This window comes from Syngnathus leptorhynchus, chromosome 6 (genome assembly GCF_054491065.1).
Source record: "Syngnathus leptorhynchus isolate UIUO chromosome 6, UIUO_Slep, whole genome shotgun sequence".
Lineage (NCBI taxonomy): Eukaryota > Metazoa > Chordata > Actinopteri > Syngnathiformes > Syngnathidae > Syngnathus > Syngnathus leptorhynchus.
In genome coordinates this window covers 6226582-6247140 of record NC_141200.1, presented here as the reverse complement: position 1 = coordinate 6247140, position 20559 = coordinate 6226582, and the positions used below count along the sequence as shown (strand labels likewise).

Sequence of the window (20559 nt, the reverse complement as noted above, 5' to 3'; positions counted from 1 at the left end):
CGAACAAAGACCCTGACTGCTGGGACCACAGAGACGAAGCTGAACACGGGGGGGAAGTCTGGCCTCGAGAAGAACCCACTCCCCAAAAAAAGACACTTTCATACAAGGAGGAGTCAGAAAATAACCTGCAGTGACTGACTCCGGAATCCCCCTCTGCATTTCGCGGAATAAGAAAATGCCGTGACACCCGCGGCGTTGATGTGTTTTTAGTTATGAAATGGCAACAAGTCAGTTTGCTCTCAGGGTGCTGAGGCTTGTTGAGTTTGGATGTGGGAGAGCAGACTGTGTGGCCCAGTCTCCCACCCTGACTGTCTGGGTGACTCCATTAAGACTTACACATACAAGGCGCCTCATGTTTGTGTATATGCGAGTGGCTCTGAATGTGCGTCCTGTGTTTTGGTGAATGTCTGATGTGCTTCGTTTTAAGAGTTGAGTTCAGCCGGTCGCTTCTTTATATGAACGCCTCAATAATTTAGTTCACCCACTCATTCTGTTCTTTGCAACCATGGCAGTTTTTCATCTTCTTCTGTCCTGATATATTCATGACGCTGGAGTTCATACGTTGACATTCAACTACAAAAGTACAAGATGGCCGCTACGTAGAGTAGCAGCGAACCTAGAAGAATCCTTTTCGGAGTATATTAAGGAGCAACAGAGAAGGCCGGGATTAAGTTTGTAGCTTGGATTTGAAATAAAAATTTGATGGCATCAAACGTGAACTTTCCAGACACACCTTGTAAATGTCTGCTAAAATGAGACTACTGCAGACTACTTTGCTTGGCAACAGACGCATCCTTTTTAGTCAACCTCGAGCACGACTAAATGAGGGAAATCGGCCTTCTCATTTATATCAGCAATTTTATTATACGGTGAATAGTTTTTTGTTTTGTTTTTTTGCTTTCCAAACACATTATCTATTCAACAGATGCAAGCAAACATATTGGCGGTGTTTACATGACACACATTGATCCAAGGCCACGCCATGTTGTATTTAATGGAGTGGTAGATGAGATGTAATGCACAATGTCAGCCCCGGTTGCATACACACAATAAGCTTATCTCCACATTTCCATTGACCCACATCATCAAGGTTACACACACTCCATTACTCTCTATGGACACACACGCTGAATGTTACTCGCACATGTACAAAGGATTTTTTTCGCCTGCGGTTTCTCTCTTTTTACCCTCTCTCCATCAGCTATTTCCCATTTGAGAAATCATGGTGTCAAAAAAAAAAAAAAACTGCCTTCTGCACTTTTCTCTCCCCTGTAGCAGAGTACCTGTTCCATTTGATGCGGAGGCGTAAGGGCAGCTGTGAGCACAAGGTTACCATCGAGGAAAAAAAAAAAAATAAGGCATTGAAAAGGAGGTGATGCCTTCACAGAGCAGCGCTACCTGATCAATACAAATGCAGGAACTAAATTATTTACATGTAGCCTCATCAACACTCATCTCACACTTGCAAGCCATCAAATGAGCCAATCTGATCAAGTCCAAGTTACCTGAGGGCGTACTATTCATGCGCGCACACACACACGTGCGCAAATCTTCAGGCGCAGGTTGGCGGCCTTTGATGGTTGCTTTTATCATTCCCATCCATATTTTTATTTTTGACTACTACTCGCTTGGCCAAAGGGATTGAAGAACCATAAGGAAAGGGAGCCAACATAGTGGCGAGCTGTGTGTGTGTGTGTGTGTGTGTGTGTGTGTGTGTGTGTGTGTGTGTGTGTGTGTGTGTGTGTGTGTGTGTGTGTGTGTGTGTGTGTGTGTGTGTGTGTGTGTGTGTGTGTGTGTGTGTGTGTGTGTGTGAAGCAGCAGGGGATTTTGTTGGACTCACTCAGCGCAACCAAAAATCTGGAGTGAATATTTGTCCATTCATCATTTAAACATGACACAGATCATGTGACAATCTGTTCATCACGTTCATAGTCACTACTCGAACTGGGTAGAGCAGCTTCCATGAAATATGTAAACAAATGAAAATCCTTGAGAGTACTTCATTTTTACTTTCTTAATTTCTTCCCAAGCAAGAAGTACATCTCATTTTCAAAAAAAAAAATTCCAAAATGTTACTTAAATCTACTGAGTAAATGTTGCACTTTGCTACCCAACTCTGGTTGTTTCTCTCGTTTTTTTGCTCATCGTTCACTTCCGATTCAGGACTGTTTGAGAACAGCTAGCTAGCATAGTCGAAACGCCCTAGCTCCGCCTCTGGTTGTCGTGGCAACAAAATCCGACCAAAGGGGGCAGGACAACAACAATCGACGGAAGCTCTCTGAAGAATCGTGTATTTTAAGTCTTTTGATTGAAGGATGTCAAAAAAATGACGGCAGCTACATATGTACATATGTCTCCTTTAAGGTGCCAGTACAATTAGAGATGATAAGTTATCTGCAAAAGATGGATACATGTTGGTCAGCTGGGACAAGTATTATTTTATATCTGAGTACAGAGCAGAGCAGAGCCAGTGGCCTTAAGCCCGCATGTACTGTAATATTGATGATGCGATGTGGTATGCCTCATTACAGACACACACAGCCACGCCACTGCTCAAGTATTGATGGGCCTTGAAAATTTCTTCAACACCACCACGAATAATGTTACGGCGTAAAATATCAGCACGCACATATCGCACCAAAACAGCACACATGTAAATTCAATACCCTTCATGATATTAATATTTTAGCTTGGACTGATGTAAATAATTCAATCAGTAAATTGTGTATTTCTAATTTTGCAGGTTTCAGGCTAGGAATTTTAGGTCGAACTGAAAAGTAATGATGTGAACTTCAAATTTGAATTCAAATTCAACCAGCCATTGAGTAATTAGTTTGTTTCACCTTAATAAATTGGTTTACATAAAATTACTGGATGTGGTGCATTATTTAATTTTCATTTTATTAATTTCCTCTCATGTTTCATACTCATATACATATATATTATATATACACATATTTTATATATATATACACATATATAGTACATGTAAATTTATAGGCATATTCAAAAAGGGTTTGACTAATGTGAATGGATCACTGAATGCTGGATAAGAAATCCTTTTTAGGCTCGTGTTTAACAGTAGCCACTGGCAAGTAGCACAACAATAATGTCTCCTGATGGCGTTGAAAAGCTTGCTCACCAGTGCGCTTGGCAAGGCTTGCTGGCATGGGCTCATTCCTAGGAATCAACATGGAGAGGGATTAGAGCAGCGCTGGAAAGTAGGAAGAACCCATTTACGTTTCAACCTTGTTTGCTCGCATCGAAGTCCTCCTGGCGTGGTTGGCGAGTCCTGAATGCTTCCTTTTTTTAATGCTCTTGTGTACAAACACACCCACTTTCATAAGCTCCACCGCAGACGCCACGTTAAAGGTTCTGCGAGCGCATAGTAACCCAAATATTCTCAGACGGAAAAACCACAAAAAGAGAGTAGCCAAGAGAACACCCTTTTCGTCTCCAAATGAATGGAGCTTTTTTTGGCATTGCTTTCAATAAAGATAGCTGACCATCTGACCCACATCCCACAGGCAGACACACACGTGCCCAGAGAGGACCCGGAAATGGAGACCAGGCCATGGGGAAGCTACGATTCCATCTGTTTGTGCGGCCATGACAGCAGGGTCACGGCGCCACTTGACTGTGAGCTTCCTGAGATGCTTCCCTCAGTCACCTGTGCACAGTACCATTAAGAACAAGGAAGGATCCAAATAGTCATTTCAGCACCTTCCATAAAATCTATTATCAAGTATGGATGTACTGTATCTTCTCGGGACTGTGTGGGAAGTGTGTCTCGGCGCATGTATGCGTCATGCAGTGTTCTAGTCAGGTCTCATTCCATTGCGTAACCTTCTGGCACACATCGTGGCCTGCTGGCACTGCCATCTGCCGTGAGACACGCCATCAAAGGCAACCTATTGGACGCGGAGCTTCTACAGGTCTGCTTAATGACAACATTTCCGACACCTTACGCAAAAGGCTCCAAATGACGTATCCCAGGGGAGCAGTTTACAGGAGCTGACTGCCAGAGATTTCAACGTGGAGTCATAACATAATACTGTATCCCGAACGAGGTTCCTTAGTTTGCCGTCACTTCACCCTTGCGACAGCCGCGAAGACAAAGAGGCGTGCGATTCAATCACAAGTATCCACTTTTCACACACAAGATGTGTGACGTTCACACTTGATGGCGGTACGATGCAAATGCATCAATGTGTAATCAATAGTCAAGCAGAGTTTAAATAAGTTTTGTGAGCGCAGATTAGTACGAACTGTGAATAGGTTGATTGTGACGGATCTGGAAAAATTGTTTCTCTTTACGATCATTTGGTTTTTATCTTTCACACGACGGGTCCCGCTTTCCCAAGTACTGCCGATCCCGTTCGCCTTATTCAACCCGCTAGCAGCTAGCGGCTAGCTCCACACCACAGCTGTTCAACTTTACAAAATTGTAGCATATAGCTTGAGTTCTGGGAGGCTTAAAGACATCTGCTATAAAGTGTTCTGTCATTTCTTATCTTTGGGAATTTTTGAATGCCACAGACATATTATTAAGACACCGGAAAACGGTTTAAAATGACCCAAAAAAGAAATTCAAAATATGCCCGTTTTAAATCCTGATGGGATGACTTCGAGAATTAGGGCTAGAGGGCCTGTAATACCCAAAGGCAACAAAACATCAGAGACTTGAAGCAGTAATATCCTGCATGTATATAAAAAAAAAACCTGCATATTATTCAGCAAAAGATGCAGCATTAGCGGTTGTTGCAAGTGGTTATATTGGATTAGGGATCAGGAACGCAATGATTTGTTCCCTCTGTCGCTTGGACTGACTGCCAGGACTGGAGAGTGAGTTGTCCTCATGATCAACACCATGTGTTCTACAGACCAAGGCACAGCCTCAGATATCACCCTTTATGTACGGAAGCCATCGTGAGGTCAATGAAAGCAAAAACTCACAAGAGGCATACAAGTCTGGCAACAAATAATCACAATGTATTCTTGCATACAAATACTGTCAAAATTGAAATTACCAGCAGCGGGACCAAATCTGAAGGAATGCACAAACACAGTCAAGGACCAAATTGGCTTAAGACGCAAAACCACGACCCTGTCGAAATTCTGTGTGGAAACATAGATTTCAGCACAAATGAGAAAATACCACAAATAAAAAGAACATTCAAACTGGAATCATACTCACTTGAGCACAAACATCTGCCAAAGTGGGAATATCCTAATTTGGAATTAGAATCAGCACCAAATTCATTGATAAGATTGCTTGAATTTGCAATAAGGTTAAGCATCAGGAATATCTGGCTAAAGTTATCATACTTGAGGTTCCAATTCACGGCAAGAATGATTTCTCGTCATTTATTTACTGTAACTCTTCGGTTGAAGCCAGGTTCATAAAAGGCACCATTGTTTTAAAAAATATTTCCTTTTACAACATGCCCTCACGTTAAATCATGAGGTGGGGAAAGACCACAGAGTGAAATGTTAAAGACGTTAACTCGAAACGCACAGTTGTCGTTGACCACAAATACATCCCCAAGGTATCTTCCAATTGTTTAAGACTATCAATCCAGTCCATTTTACCGTATACTCCCTAATCCTAAAACTAACCCGACCAAAATACAAGTGACAACATACAGATTGTGTAATAAGTAGGGAAAGGTTACCCTATTATTTTTCATTTTCTGTTCCATCACAGTGGGGAGAAATAACACATAATTCGATGCAATCAATGAATCAGCTCATAAAACAGATGTCAACTAAAAATTCATTACGCAGCCAGAAATCACGCTACGGCTTTCAATAGTAGTTAATGGGAAAAAATCTTTTCAGGCCTTGGAGGCTGCACACAGATGTCATTTAGCATTACTCTAATTTATTTGCTCAATCTTGAAGCAGTACGGAAGATTGGCTAAGTGGGAAGGAAGAATTTCATACAACCATCAACTGTACAGTATAAACTGTAAATTGTGTCTTTAAATTAGTCAAACATTGATGTGCATCGCTCTACATAAGAACCCCATAGCTTGGATTCCAACCACTGACCTCAAACTTCCAACTCTCAGATGACCATTTAATAAATAGCACATCAAGCTTCAATTTTTTACTTATCAAACGGTGCTACATGGTTTTATGGTCTGGAAATCTTATTTTGGGTTACTTAAAGATTCAACCTTGCAAGAGGTCCAATAAGCTGACCGATGACACAAATCTGTGGGCTCTGGAGCTACCATATCGTTTATGTGGGGATTGGGGGTATTTCACAACAGAGTATTAGGAGAATTATATCTTTGCAGAGCCCTGTAAACACCAACCCCCTCAACCATGCTGTCGCTTTGGACAGGAGGATGTGTGAGCTGTGTAATCTGCCTCCGCCAGCCTGCCAAGTGGAGCCTGAGCGGGCCAGGCTTTTTGTAAGGGTGGGGGTGATGCTGGAAAAAAAAAAAGGGGGGTTGCGAGGCTAAGGCTAATCCGCCAGCGCCACGCGCCGAGTCACCGGCACCCAGCTAGTTGAACCATGTCGCCTACTCCGCAGGCGCTACGTCGAACGCTATCGGCACAGACGACACGTTGCCCACCCCCCCTCAATCCCAAAACGAGATTACTAAAAATGACAATGAAGGCACTGGAGGGAGGTCCCATATTCCAAAGTGGGAGAAGAAGTGGTAAAGGGAGGAGTAGAATCCACCAAAAGGAGGTAAAGGGCCAACTAAAACCCCCTTATGTCCAAATATTGTCGACTTTTATTTTTTCCAAAATCAATACCAATGTTCTGTCCCCACTTTTCTTTTCTTTTTTTTAAACATTACTTCCAAGAAGTGGATGACTTTGTGAAAAACAGCGATGCTTTTCACCATTCAAACCATAATGTGCTGAAAGTATTATTCTAATATATTTTGGATGAGTTGTGAATATTTTGTGAATGCTCACACTTGTCTTAAACACAATCCACGAGCGACAAAATGACACAAGGGAAGCAAGTGCGTGCTTAAACTATGGCGTCCTTGCATCTGCGCAGTCAGTCAACAGACATGCACGCTCTTCAACATCCCCAAAGTACTTCCACCCACTCATCTGCCCACTCATGGAAGTTACTGAAAACACAATTTGCATTTGCTTGTTAAGAGCTTGCATGCTTTGCCTGAAAGAGAACGAAAAAAAATAAAAAAATGACTCCATTGAAGAAACGGACAATAAAAAATGTAAGAGCTCAGTACCGCTTGCCTAAATAAAACCAGAGGAGGAACACACCTCTTCTCGGAGCAATGCACTCTATGGCTTCTTGCTTTTCCTGCACTAGAACTAGGATATTTAAATAAATTGAGTGATTGGAGACGATTCTTTCAGGAATGCAACATCAGTTCATCCACTTGACATAAAAGTCAATCAACTGGGGAAAAATAAAAAGCCCTGCTACATAACATATTGTAAAAGCCTGCTAATCACGACATATCTGTTTGGCTAGCGGAACATCTGACCTGTCTCTTTGTAATGATGGATCACCCACTATGAACTGCGTGCATGGCCGAGCCGAGCACGCATGTGTGACAAAGGGAAGGTTCCAAACGCGTATCTATTCTCATTTGTCGCCCATCTGCTCGTAGGCACAAAAGAAAGGGACACATCACAATGTTCTTTAAACGCTTCATCATTCATCGCGAACGGAACACCCAAAGCTCACGCGACACGCCCACACAAACAGGAGTGCACTTGACACACTTCCCTCGACTCAGCAAAGTGACCTATTCAGACAAAACAGCGGGAAGCTGAGTGACTGAAGAGCGTGGAAGTTAATGAATTCAAAAGCTTTAAAGTGCAGCAACGTGCGCAGCGTGTTGGTTTTCCTTTTGCTCACAAGAGAGTCCCATTAAACCATTAGCCCAAGTGTCCCCTTTCCACTTGCTTGCCTTTCGGTCTCGTCCGTACCCCCAAAAATTGCATGACTGCTTGCAAACTAGGCCAGCCTTTTGTTGGTTCACAGACCAATTCTTGCAACAGCGCCTTTAAGTTAGCATGAGATGCTGGAGAGAGAAAGAGGATGGGCAAAGCTGACCTAAAAAAAAAAAAAAGTCCCAAACAATGCAACACCCCAAAAAAAATATAATAATAAATCCGACGACAGATGTGCCGTTTTGGCAACCCAAGTGTGCTTCCATGACTGTGTTGCTCTCCTGATAGGGCCGAGTGCTTGGTTTGATAACATCTGTTTTTCCAAAGCCTAAACAAGCTGACCTTTACTTATTACATGGCAGCTATGTACTTCTCCAGAAATACTAAGTTGCAGAAAAGAAAAGCAACAAAAGACACAAAACCCAGAATGGAAGACTGCCGGGGAAAAAAAATATCATCAGACAGGTGGGCAGCGGAAGAGCTGATGGCATTTTGAAAAGATAGATTTATATCCAAGTGGAGAAAGTACTGTTCAGCAATTGTCTCATTTGTGCCAGAGTTTTTTTTTTTTTTTTCCTTAAAGATATTTAGGGCAAATAAGGAAGGAAGTCCATGCCAGACATGTTCTCACATAACAGAAATTGGATTTTTTGTTGTATTTTGAAGGCGTCGCCAGGGTAAGCATGGAATCATTCTGCGGTCACTTGGTCTGTTCATGATTTGGACACAAACAATAAAGTCTTTCCAGCATTTGTTGAAACATGCAGCTCCTCTTTATATAACGTGACATCTGGATTGGAGACGTGTTCAACTAATGCATGATAGGCATTCTCATTTTGTTTATCATACGAAATGTTGGATAAAAGTTGTTGAACAATGTTGCAATTCTTGAATCAGCTCCATTGAAACTGTGAACTTGCTTTCAATGACTCTTTTTTTTGTGGCGAGACAGACGATTCAAATAGGAAACAATGAATCCAAGGTGGGTGAGAATCAAATCATGTGTCGGAATAAATATTGTATGTCAATATCATGCATGAGTGATCATGAATACGACGGCAACACTTGGCAGTCAGCAATTTAGATGCCACAAAGACAAAAGTGACATCCTGACATATCCAGCTTTTGAAACAGATGACACAACTGTGACCTACGCAACAACAGAACATGTCAAATAAGGGTGCAATCATCAAACTGTACCAAATCCATCAACGTATCAAAAAGCAACTGGCCCCATTCTTGCGCCAGCACATCTATTTTTGCAGATTTGTCACTACAGTTAGTGACCAGCACAACACAACAAAACTATCTGGTCAATTTAATTTAATTTAATTGTATTTGATTTTATTTAATTGTATTTAATTGTATTGTATTTTTATTAATATTTTTCATTTATTCATTCATTCATTTATTTCTACTAGGGTTGGTCCATCCATCCAAACACTGCAAATTGATTTTTACGTCATCCAGAGAACAAAGCAAGCAACCAATCTGCTCTCCAAGTTTAGCAAACGACCTGTTGTTTATTTTGAGGAAAGTTCAGGTCCTGCCGTGACCTTACGGCACAACCTTTGTGAAGATAAGGGCAGACATAGGCAGCGTGATTGTACGTGTTGAGCGACACTAGATTTTGTCTCTTGCAGACCGGAATCTTTTCATTGCTTCTTGTCTTTAGTTTCCAAGAACTCTTTTATTTTTTTCTCTCCATATTTTGTTTTTCCACCAGAATCCTGGCAACGCTTGCAGCACAAGCAGTAACCTTTCTTGGCCGTTGCTTTCCGATAACTTAATACAGCAATCTACAGCACACACACACAGTGCACTGCCCACACATGGCAGTCTTATCGCTCTAAAGAAACACAAGGAGGAGGCAGAGAGGTCAGGTCGGAAACTCAATTATAGTAAAGCAAACGGGCCACGCGGAATCTTACTTCGACTTTGGATGTTTGTGAGACTTTCATCTCTTGTCTGTAAAAGGTTCACCAATTCATTTGGGTCATCCGAGTTCCTTGGTTTGAAAGCATTTCTTTGACATTGTGTTGACTTCGCCGAGCACATGGCCGGCCGGCATCTTTTGATGCCCGCCTCCCACCAAATGGTTAGATCACACGTTGCTTTTAGGTGATTAAACGACATGTAATCCAAAAGTGGGGGCCACTGAGCTCCTAAAAGCAATTCGGATCAAGCCAAACTACATAGATGGCAGCTATGTATCTGGAAATGAACAAGAAATAATAATAGTGAGCCTTAATATGTACGCTATGTCACCAGGAAGGATTGTTATTTGTCACCCGAAAGAAACCTCTCAAACCACAATATCCTTTTTACTCTGACATTTTTGAATTGCGAGAGAGCACACCGTTAAGAAGAGCAACAAAAGAAAATTGCTCAACTTTGGTTACCATGTTTCACTTGTTCACTCTCAGCCTCTCTGGTCAAAACCACAGAAATTTAACAATGAGTCGCCATCCAGTAAAAAAAAAAAAACAGGACAGAAAAGAAAAGTGAGCAGCTTAGAAAGCTTTTTTTCCGTGTAAGCCACGCTGCTCCTATCTCATCTGCTCAATCCTCTCATCGTCATTCAAATCCCCCCCACCCCACCCTCACTCCGTGGTCGTATTTAAATCCCTCCCTCCTCCCAGTCCACTTTGTTTCTAATGCTAATTATTTAAACCTCTCTGTCTGCACCATCCCTTCCATCCAGCAGCCACTTATTCAAATCTCTCCCTCCAAACTCAGCCCCGGTTAAAAGGTCCTTGACTCAACCCTTGATCCTTGGGTAATTTCCAGGAAAAGACTGATTCTTCCAGACAAGTGGCTTTTCTTGGCCTTCCTCACTTCTTTCATAACAAACTGTGTTGAACAGATGCTGTTTGGATTCAAGAAGTTTATTCGCTCAGATAACACAATATGGCTAATCAAGCAAAGACGAGTGTTAGAAGTCAGCCACGCGTAAAAAACTGAGATTATTTTCTTTGGAGCTTATTTGTATTATAAATCAAAATTTGTGTACGCATGATTTTTGAGGAGAGGACAGTAGCATGGGAACGTGACCTCTGTAGAACTGCGCTGACCCGTGAGGGTCACTGTCCCCAGTGTTCAGTAAGTTACGAGAGCCGGAGTGCACGGCAGCGGTCACATGGGATCACTTTTCCGCAAGCAAGTATCGGAGAAGGAGAAGCCTGATTAATCGGTCGCCACCCACACCCCAAGCACAGTTTAACTCAATTTAAATCTTTAGCAGTTTGGACGGATCATTTGTCACTTTGCCCGTTGTCACTCACAGTTATGCACACACACACACACACACACACACACACACACACACACACACACACATTCGCTCTTTCTTTCCCTCTCTCTCTCACTCTCTCTTTCTCGTGCAGTTCCGATACTGCCTACGCACAGAGCATCCCGATCACAGGTTAGTCAAGCACCAAAGCTGCTCGGCACATTAAACAAGTCCAAATCATTATTGCTATTCTTTTTTTTTTTTAAGTTACATAAACAATGTCCCCCCCCACCCCAAAAAAAAAAAGGTGTGTCGCTTCATCACTCACTGGACCCAATTTCCACTAACAGGTTGCAACAATAGGGAAAAAAAGTTTATTTAACTGTATGTGTTAGTTCTTCATCCTTCAAATGGGTTTTCTTTTATCAATGAGAACTTAATTGATCATAGAAAATGGATGGATGGATTTTCTTAGTAATTGTCATTCAATAATTAAAATAATTGTAAAAAAAATCTGAAAATAAATACAGAATTCATCATTTCATTGTCTTAATATATTTTTAAATAATAAGTAATAAATCATTAAGTTAATAAAAGTAAAATTCACAATCAGAAAAGTGAATGCATCTCAACGGTGAGAGTTTTATTCCACATTTAAAAAAAAAAGTGGACACACCTTGGTATTCCTGTCCCGGGGTGTAGGCGGTGGGACTACCCATAATCTGGAGGTTGAGCAGCACCTCAGCCCCACCTTCAGTCACCCCAACTCCATCCATCTCTGCGTGATGGGTGCACAGGAAGAAAAAGGGATTGAACCGGGGGTAAAAGCTTGCAGGGGGCACCCCAAAGTCCACGTTGCTGCTCCCCAGGACCAGGGCCAGCAGGGCACAGCCGAAGGCGCCCCCGAGAGAGGCCCACGCCGCGGCCATCTGCCCTCAAAGCGTGACGGGCGAGAGTGTGGATTGGAGGAGAGCGCCGGGAGCAAAGAAGATGCAGGTAGCTGGATTCCGGACAGAAGCTTCTGGACTTCACGAATGACTCAAAAGTCCAAAAGTGGTTGTGGGAGCGTGTGTCAAAGTGTGAAAAAGTGTATGAGAAGCTCAGGTCTTCTGTAGCTTCCTCTCCCTGTCCTACCTTCACTCAGGGAGTTGAGCGCTTGGACTGCGCGGTCCTGCTCCAGCATTTAAATAGCTCGCCCCCTCCTCTCCCTCTCTCCTCCCTCTCTGCGCTAGCCTCGCTCCAAGAGACGGCCTCCCCTCTCCTCCTCCCCTCTCTTCACTTTCCTTAAGCCCTTCCTGGTTCTGTCTTCTCCACAAAAGCAGCGCTTTGGCATCCTAGTAACTCTCTCTCTTAAGACCTGAGATCTTCACGCAGCTTAGTGTGTCCAAGTTTAACCAGCCCTCTCCTTCTCACTCGCTTCTTTTTTTTCCTCTTTGTCTTTTTGCCCATCCACCAGACTGTCTGCTCCTCTCCTTCCCTTCCCTCCCTCCATCGCACCTCTTTCCTCTCACAATCACTCCCCACTTTCAATCTCCCACTTTTGCAAGCTCTCCATCTCTCCTCCCTGCTTCGGCAACACGACAGTTTGTTTTTCCTTGCCCCCCCCCCTTTCCTGCGTCTTTCATGGCTTTTCCATCAGAATCTCCTTTTCCGTGGGACTCTCCAACTTTCCCCCCCCCCCCTCCGTACTGAGATGAAGCCGCCGCTCCAGCACAGACATGATGCCGCTTTTTAACCCCCACTAGATCTGGCTGAGCATTTCACATTTCACATGCACTGTGTACCCACCCAACGCATCTCCCCTTTCTAATTTTAATCCTCACACGCATGTTTTCAAAGAGGACACAATGATTCAAGGCCATGCATACACATAGTAAAGGCAATAAGCACTCAAACATGTCAAAGGGAAGACAATTGAACAGCTAGAAATTTCTATTCTGATCAATTGATAGTAAATAAAATAAAGAAAAAAAAAACGTTCCAATGGAAAATGTTAGAAGCAGATTTTCATATTTGGGATTGCCCTTTTGGTCGAGACTACAAATACTGCGCCTAATGCTAGATTGGATAACTTGTGAACGTGGGGATCAAGTTGATGTGTGCCGTTGTGGTTAAACGCACACAAACACACAAAGCACACACTCTGAACACACACTCTGGCCGCCTGTGTCGTGTCCAAACAGACGGGCTGACCCACAGCGGGAGCGCATTTGGGCCAGATGCTTTCAAAAACAGAGGCTAAATGCAGATGTGATCTCAAACAAACCACACACTGTTAGCGTGCTTCTGTCTGCTTCTTTTTGCTTGACATCATCCAATGTTTTTTTTTTTCCCTTCAAGTGAAGAAATTCACCTGCCAGTCGATCTACTTCTGCAACGTCAACACAAACCAGTGAGTGTGTGTGTGTGTGTGTGTGTGTGTGTGTGTGTGTGTGTTTGTGTGTGTGTGTGTGTGTGTGTGTGTGTGTGTGTGTTTATAAAAGCCACACTCATTCTGCTTTTGTATTCGAGCCAAGAGGCCATTTATCATTATGAAATAATCAAATAATGTCTTGCGTATGTTAAGCATTAGGATCGCATCACGTGACAAACGTACATACGTTCCAACAAGGCGTTAACTTTTCCAAGGATGTGTATGTACTCCCAGAGTTCCTACAAGGTCAGCTAAAGATGGACCGGTGTGCCGAGATTGGGGAGAGAGGTGAACGGTAATCTCAGTCACAGGCATCCCTAAAGCTCTTCATCATTAAGCACTTTTAATTAACTTGCCGACAGACTTATTAAAGAACTCGAGCCGGAAGTTTTTAATGCACGGCGACCACGATATTTTTATTTTTCATTTTCCCTGGCTCCACGAGCACAGGATGTCCATGGAAGCGTAATTAAGAGCAAGAAGGGGCAGAGAAGGTCCCCAACTAAACTGCAGTAATCACCAAGTTGAGAGAATAGACGTCTTTGAGTTAGAAGGTTGTTTTGGTGAGCCGTTTCCACAGGCGCAAACGCTCTTTGCTTTCTCACGCCTTCCTTTGCTGCAAATTGGATTTGAGAGAAATAAATGGACTCTGTCAAGGTTCCCATACAAAAGGCCGCAAAATAATAGAGTCGTAAATATGAATGGCGTCCTGAAAAGTCGCCAGCCACAACAACATATTTGCGACTCTCGGAACTTGAGCGAGCTGAGACAGACATGATGGTAGACGACTTATTTCTCGGAGCTTGCGCTTCTACCCGAGATGATGCGTCCGTGTGGCAGCATTTGGTGATAATGTAGGTCCTGTCCTACATCCATCCCGATTAAACCATAGCCACACTACTACTTAAACACATGGAGTGCGACTGGGGGCGATCGTTCTCCATTAACAAAAGTAGGTCAGGGAGGAATGGGGCAGTAATTATTTTTATCATTATTAATTTCCACCTCCAGGTTGCATCAGGGCTTTTTTTTGTCCACTTCAATCTTCATTTCAGACCATACACACACCACCACCGGCATCACCAGCACTTGTATTACAGCAGGCTGCGTGCCAAACAAGGCAGAAAAGAAGGCGGGGGCATAAAAGTGGAAAGGGCTGAAAGGGATGCATGGACGATGACAGAAAGAGAGAGAGAAGAGGAGGCAGGAGGGGTCTAATGTGTCGCTTCATCACTCACTGGACCCTAATTTCCACTAACAGGTTGTTTACTGGATATGGCAAATGATAATAAAAAAAGAAACTGGTGTTGGAGGAGGGGAGGAAACAAGGAAAAAGAAAAAGAGAGGCCCTCCGGGAGCACTTCAGCTCTGATGGCTTGCGTACTTCAATTAGTCCCATGAAAAGCAATTTAGCACTACTCCCCAAAAATAAAAAGATGTATAGGGAGAAGTGTGCTTGTCACATGTGGGAAGAGAAAAAAAAAAAAAAAAAGCTTAGTTTGCATTCACAGAGTTGCTGGTAGCAAACATGGAATCTCTCGTTCGGGTTGTCAGACCAGCAGTGAGCACAAACATACTGAGCATTTTTTTTCATCACGCTGTGGTTTCTAACTAAATTAGACACTCAACATATTTTAAAATCAGATCGGTTATTGCGGTCAGGCCTGCTTAAAAACCGTTATGAATGTTGAACGTGATGATTTGACCTCATACATTTCCAACCAAATGATTGAGTCATTTTTCATTTTACCAATACATTCTGGACAATTCTAACTTGGATAGATGATGGATAGAATCCGGCTATGGAGTGAATCATCTGGAAGTAGCCGTGCGATAAAAAAATTGTGAAGCCACAAAAAGTGTAGCGCAAGAAAGAGAGAGAGACTCATTTGGTGTAGATAAAAATCTGCCTTCTAATAACAATCAAATAGCTCGGCCTTTTTTGTCTACAGGCCCCGCAGCAGATGCGTTTAAATAGAGAAGACACATGGCCTGGCACCATTTAAGTGCGATCCATTTTTTTTCAACAGCTGTGAGTCACCGTGGTGAGCTCCGAGCATAGCAAAGTGCGTCGCTTCGGGCTGCTACAGCATGCGCAGACGGCTGGCCTCGTACCTCTTTTACATTTGTTAGACACAGAATGCCAAATTCCACATTTTCAGTTCCCTGTCACCACAGCACCCCCCCACCCTTCTCACATCGCCGTCATGGTAACGAGAGCTGTGAAAGAACAAGATGAGAAATATGAACGAGGAAAATGAGCGACACAAGGCCGCATTGTTGTGCAGACGGACAGAGTGCTCGCTGGTTTTACAACCTTTCCCCTCGTTCAGCTTCCGGCATGCAAACAATTAAGCTGAGAAAAAGAAAAATGCAGAATGTGTGAAAATCTTTCCTAAAAATGTGTGCATGGATTTTTTTATTTGTGTTTTTAGTTGTTTTTTTTGCTATCATAATCAATTATAATTTTTCTCATTATGAAGAAATGCTATAGATAAGTTCCATGTTTTATATTGTCAGGAATATAATATTGCTTTTGGTGTGGTTGATGCTTCCATGAAAATTTCTGTCTGCTTTCAGGCATTGTCCTCATTAATGAATGAAGCGCAGCATGTTTGGCACACTCACAATAAAAATAAATCCAACTCAAAAGATGCTATTCATTCACCCTGGAGGAGCGATACACACTGACACCCGTGGTTCAAATGTATAGAAACAAAAAAAAAAAGAAGAAACATCACAAGTCGTAGTGGAAGACGTGTCAATGAGCCTTTGCGCATGCACACACAGTGATGGAAACACAGGAAGAAGGCCGGCCGAGGGGGGGGGGGGGAATCCTGAGAACATACAAAACAAAAAGCAAGCAGACAGCCTCCAGCTGGAAGGCCAACTAAATATATACTGTAAATAAGTGAAAATCTCATTTTGAACCCATGGCTCCGAGCCCCCCTCTCCCCATGCTTCATTCTAAACAAGCACAAAGACAGACTAGTCTCTTCCTCTCTTTTCATCCTCCAGAGACAGGAACATAGTATTCCTGAAGGGAATGCCAGCAGAAGCGGACCACATTACAATATGACCTTCATACAGGTTCAGTTGTCATTCTTTGCTGTGCTGTGCTGGAGTAAGGAAATATTTGGGGGGAAAAAAAATTCCAGAGAGAAGACCACAGTGAGGCAGTGCAGCTGAGAGACGTTTGGCACCTTAACTTTGTATTTATGAGCAAATTTTAGCTCGTACGGGCCAAGCCACTAACCGCTAACTTCTTCTTTTTCACTTTTGATTGGAGCTGGATCGAGCGTATATGGCAAAGCAATAGTTAAGTGGATAAAGGTGAGTGTCATGGATGTTTTGGAAAGTCAGATGATGCCTTCTCAGATGCCATGTAATACAAATGATAATATGCTCTTCATCTTGGTTGCAACAAAGAGACGGACAATGGACGTTTGCGTTAATTTCACGGGTCAACACACAAGGTTCTTGCTAGGATGGGGAGGGGCGGGGCAGTCAGATACATTTCTGAGTGCCGTATTCGGTCCAATACTGCTTGTGAAAAGTGGGGGGGGGGGTATACGAGTAATGGACACCCTGCACATAAGGTAAAACCTATGTGCAGTAATTTCCGCTATCAACCCAGACTAAAATTGGCTCCTCCCACACATACAAATCAATTTTTTTTATTAGGCATCTCATAACTTTGTTTTTTTTTGCGTGTCAAAATTGATCCCTGGATTATCGTGGACGGTATCATCTAGCAAAAGCGTATTTTACAGCCACCCGCATTGAGCCAATCACAGGTCATAGGTCACAAGGCAGACCGAGCCTAGCATAGTCTACAAAAGGAGCTGCCATTCTCTGAAGGCATTTTGCTCCGTCACACCCTTTTGCTCAGCTGTCATTTCTCACTCCATCTCCTCTAAATAGCCATTGACGGCGCTCATCCAGCTTGAGCTCATTGTTCGTCTCCATCGCTAATGTGCCTGCCAATCAATCACGTGAATTGTATGTTGACAAGCCTGCTCAAAGCGACTCTACGTAAAAGAGAAGCTAATCTTTGACCGAATCAGGTTGGTTTTTTTTCTATTCAATATTTGGAACACATTTCTTCATCGCTGTTGCTACAGTTCATGTGATGACCTCCCATCTCAGCGGTTGGCCTTTCCTCAATGCTTGCACATCTTTCTAAGCGCTCACCTCCGCTAGGCTCCCTAACCTTTACTCCTCTGACTCTCCCACACGATAAAAGTTTCAAGTCGTGTGTGTGTATGGGGGGGGTCTCACCACTCGACAGCATAAACTCACTAAGGAAAAATAATTCGCCACATCTGTCGCGACTGCTTTCTCAATGTAGCATAGCAACCAAAAGTGTGTTCATAAATGAAAGAAGCAACAAAATCCCCAAACCTGGGATAAGTCTCAAGCATATATCGTGTTTCCAGAAAGCACAAAGCCCACACTGACAAGCTATGCCTCATTAATCCATCACAGCAACAAACACCCCCCCCCGCCCCACCTTCACTCTCCTCCTCCAGCATGCATTTGCAACTTGCTTCGCCCGAGTGCCTCCGATTTACAGATGCCCTTCTCACCATCAGATTAGACGAGACGTTTGTATACAGTGAGCAATTATAAGAGGATTTTAGAAATATGATTAAAAATAATAAGAAGAAGACGACGACGACCAGAATTTTTAAGTCACTGCTCCCCCCCCAGGCTCCATTTCCGTATGTTTTGCTCTCCGGTCATCATTCAACAAAGAGCAAAGGAACTCAATAACACTCCTGGCAACAACAGTGTAATTATGACTAATGAAGTGCAGATTTTTATGGCCAAACATGGGCCTGACTGCAATTTGCGTTCATAACGGCATAAACCGGAGAAGCACTCTGTTGCATTGGCACAAGCATTGCACAGATGCTGGATCAAGGTCACCCTGGCAGATCATCGCAGCCTCTAAATGATGTTCAATTAGACAAGATGCTAATGACTGCCAGCTAATGAGCAGCTCAGTGATGGTGCATACACAACAAAACCTTTGTAGACAAATATTAGAACTTGGATAGTGCTGCCACACTTACCTTTGTTACTTTTTTAAATAAATACATATATAAAAAAGTAGAAAATATAAGATAAAATAAATGGAAATAATATATAATAAATGTAAAAAATAAAAATTGAGAATAAAAATTGAAAAGTAAAAATATGAAATAAAACAGTCATCATTAAGTTGCTCTCATTGATATGCTTTTCTATCTCATGAGAAAAAAAACAGAGGTATAACCAGGAAATGCAACAATTGCTCATCTTTCCATCCACTGAACATCAATTTTAATCATGAATGTCATCCTCATGAGCAGAAGCTGACACATTATGGTCACGAGTCTGCGCTCGCTTTTCAGCAGCAGGCTTGTATTTTCACCTCGACCACCCTTCTGCTTACCACTATTTCCCGCCAAGCTATTTAACAAGTCATCATGCTGTCTCATTACATGTGACATCACAGCACAATGTTTGACCTGGAGCCGCACACGGCTTGTGAACTTGGGGGAGGCCCAGTGGTAACTTTGGGCCAATTGGCCAACAAGAGAAAGTATTTTGGGTTCAAGCGAGACTGTGAAATAGGCTGACATTACATGGAAGCACAAATAGAAACTCACACATGGAGAACAACCACAGAATGAAAAGACGTAGGCCAATCTAGACAGAAAACAAGGTTTGGCAAGTCAATTTTTGCGCATCACAACGATGTAGCACTGATCCTCTCCCTGAACAGAATTAAAAAAAAAAAAAAAACACTTCAAATCATTCATTTTACAAAGCAAACCCTGGCGTTTGTATTAAGAAACACGATTTTGAGCTAGCCAAGATTATTTCGCTCCACGTTTGTTTTAACGATGACAATTTTTATTTTTTGTTTTAATTATCATGCCGCCAGTTGTGGAATTAGAGAGGCTACTGATAACCTGTGTATCCATTGCATTGTTAGACTTTCTATAATTATTAAAATTTGAACCTCATGCATCCGAAACCATTCGTTTTCTCAAAGGCCTTTTAAACTACATCAATACAGTGAGCAAGACATTTGAATACTCAAGATTGGTCAATAACACAGGGGCAATAGTAAAGAATTGTAGGGGGAGAAATATATATATTAACTTGACCAAATTTGGACATACAAGGTTTCACCCCAACACGAGTAAATATAGATTTTGCTCACTGGTCAAGCGGCGGCCTCCTGCAGTGTCACCGCAACAGCCCACGGTGATGCTGGCACATTACTTATGCCCAAATTTTTGCAACCAGACCCTGACAAGGAGAACAAAAAAAATGTTTTCCGCCACCCCCTCGGGGTCCGAGCCACACGCCATGGTTGAAGAGGCAGAATAAATCACGCTAGTATGACTTGGAGTGTGTGGAGCCAAAAAGCCCGAAGGAACAACATAGTTGGCTTGCGAGCCTCTTTCATATAAACAGACTTGCCAGTCTCATGGCTGGGGGGGGGGGGGCTGAGCCCTTACCAAGCTCAGGCGCAGGTTGTGAGAGAAACACTGAATTATGCATCCCCGAAGCACCCCCTCCTCTTTTAGCTCCTCGGCCATTCACTGACAGATGAGGGCAGGGAGATGAAGTTTCACAGGAGGTCAGGATTGATGGACACGGCGAGGCGGGTCCCTTCTCCTGTTTTCTGCACCATTTCACAGAATTGGGGAAGGGGGGGGGGTGATGCCCCTCACCACACTCTCATCCGGGTGAGGAACATCCTGTCGCCCCCGGCGAAGACATGTACTCAATGACACATTAATGACACGTATGGGCCCGTGAAAGAGAGGGGGGGGCGTCTAAAGGTCTTCCGCATCGATTCTCTGAGATGAGGGGCATCTTCTGTGAAGCCTCCAGTGAGCGATGAGGTCAGAAGGTCATACTTTAAAAAAAAATCAATTCCTTATTAAAACATCATCTCTTTTGGAGGAGGGGCGGAATCGCATTTAAAATGAAGACGGAGGACATTGACGGC

General features: G+C 43.0%; 1 protein-coding gene across 4 annotated transcripts in view; it reads right to left on the bottom strand.

Moving 5' to 3' along the window:
* The window catches only part of reln (reelin), a 59369-nt gene extending 47096 nt beyond the window's left edge, over nucleotides 1–12273 (bottom strand). For all 4 annotated transcript variants that reach the window (XM_085914487.1, XM_085914488.1, XM_085914489.1 and 1 more), the window contains exon 1: nucleotides 11808–12273. In XM_085914487.1, the coding sequence (XP_085770613.1) occupies nucleotides 11808–12060 (253 nt within the window). In that variant the 5' untranslated portion in view covers nucleotides 12061–12273. The remainder of the gene's footprint in view (nucleotides 1–11807) is intronic.
* Between the last annotated feature and the right edge of the window lie 8286 nt (nucleotides 12274–20559).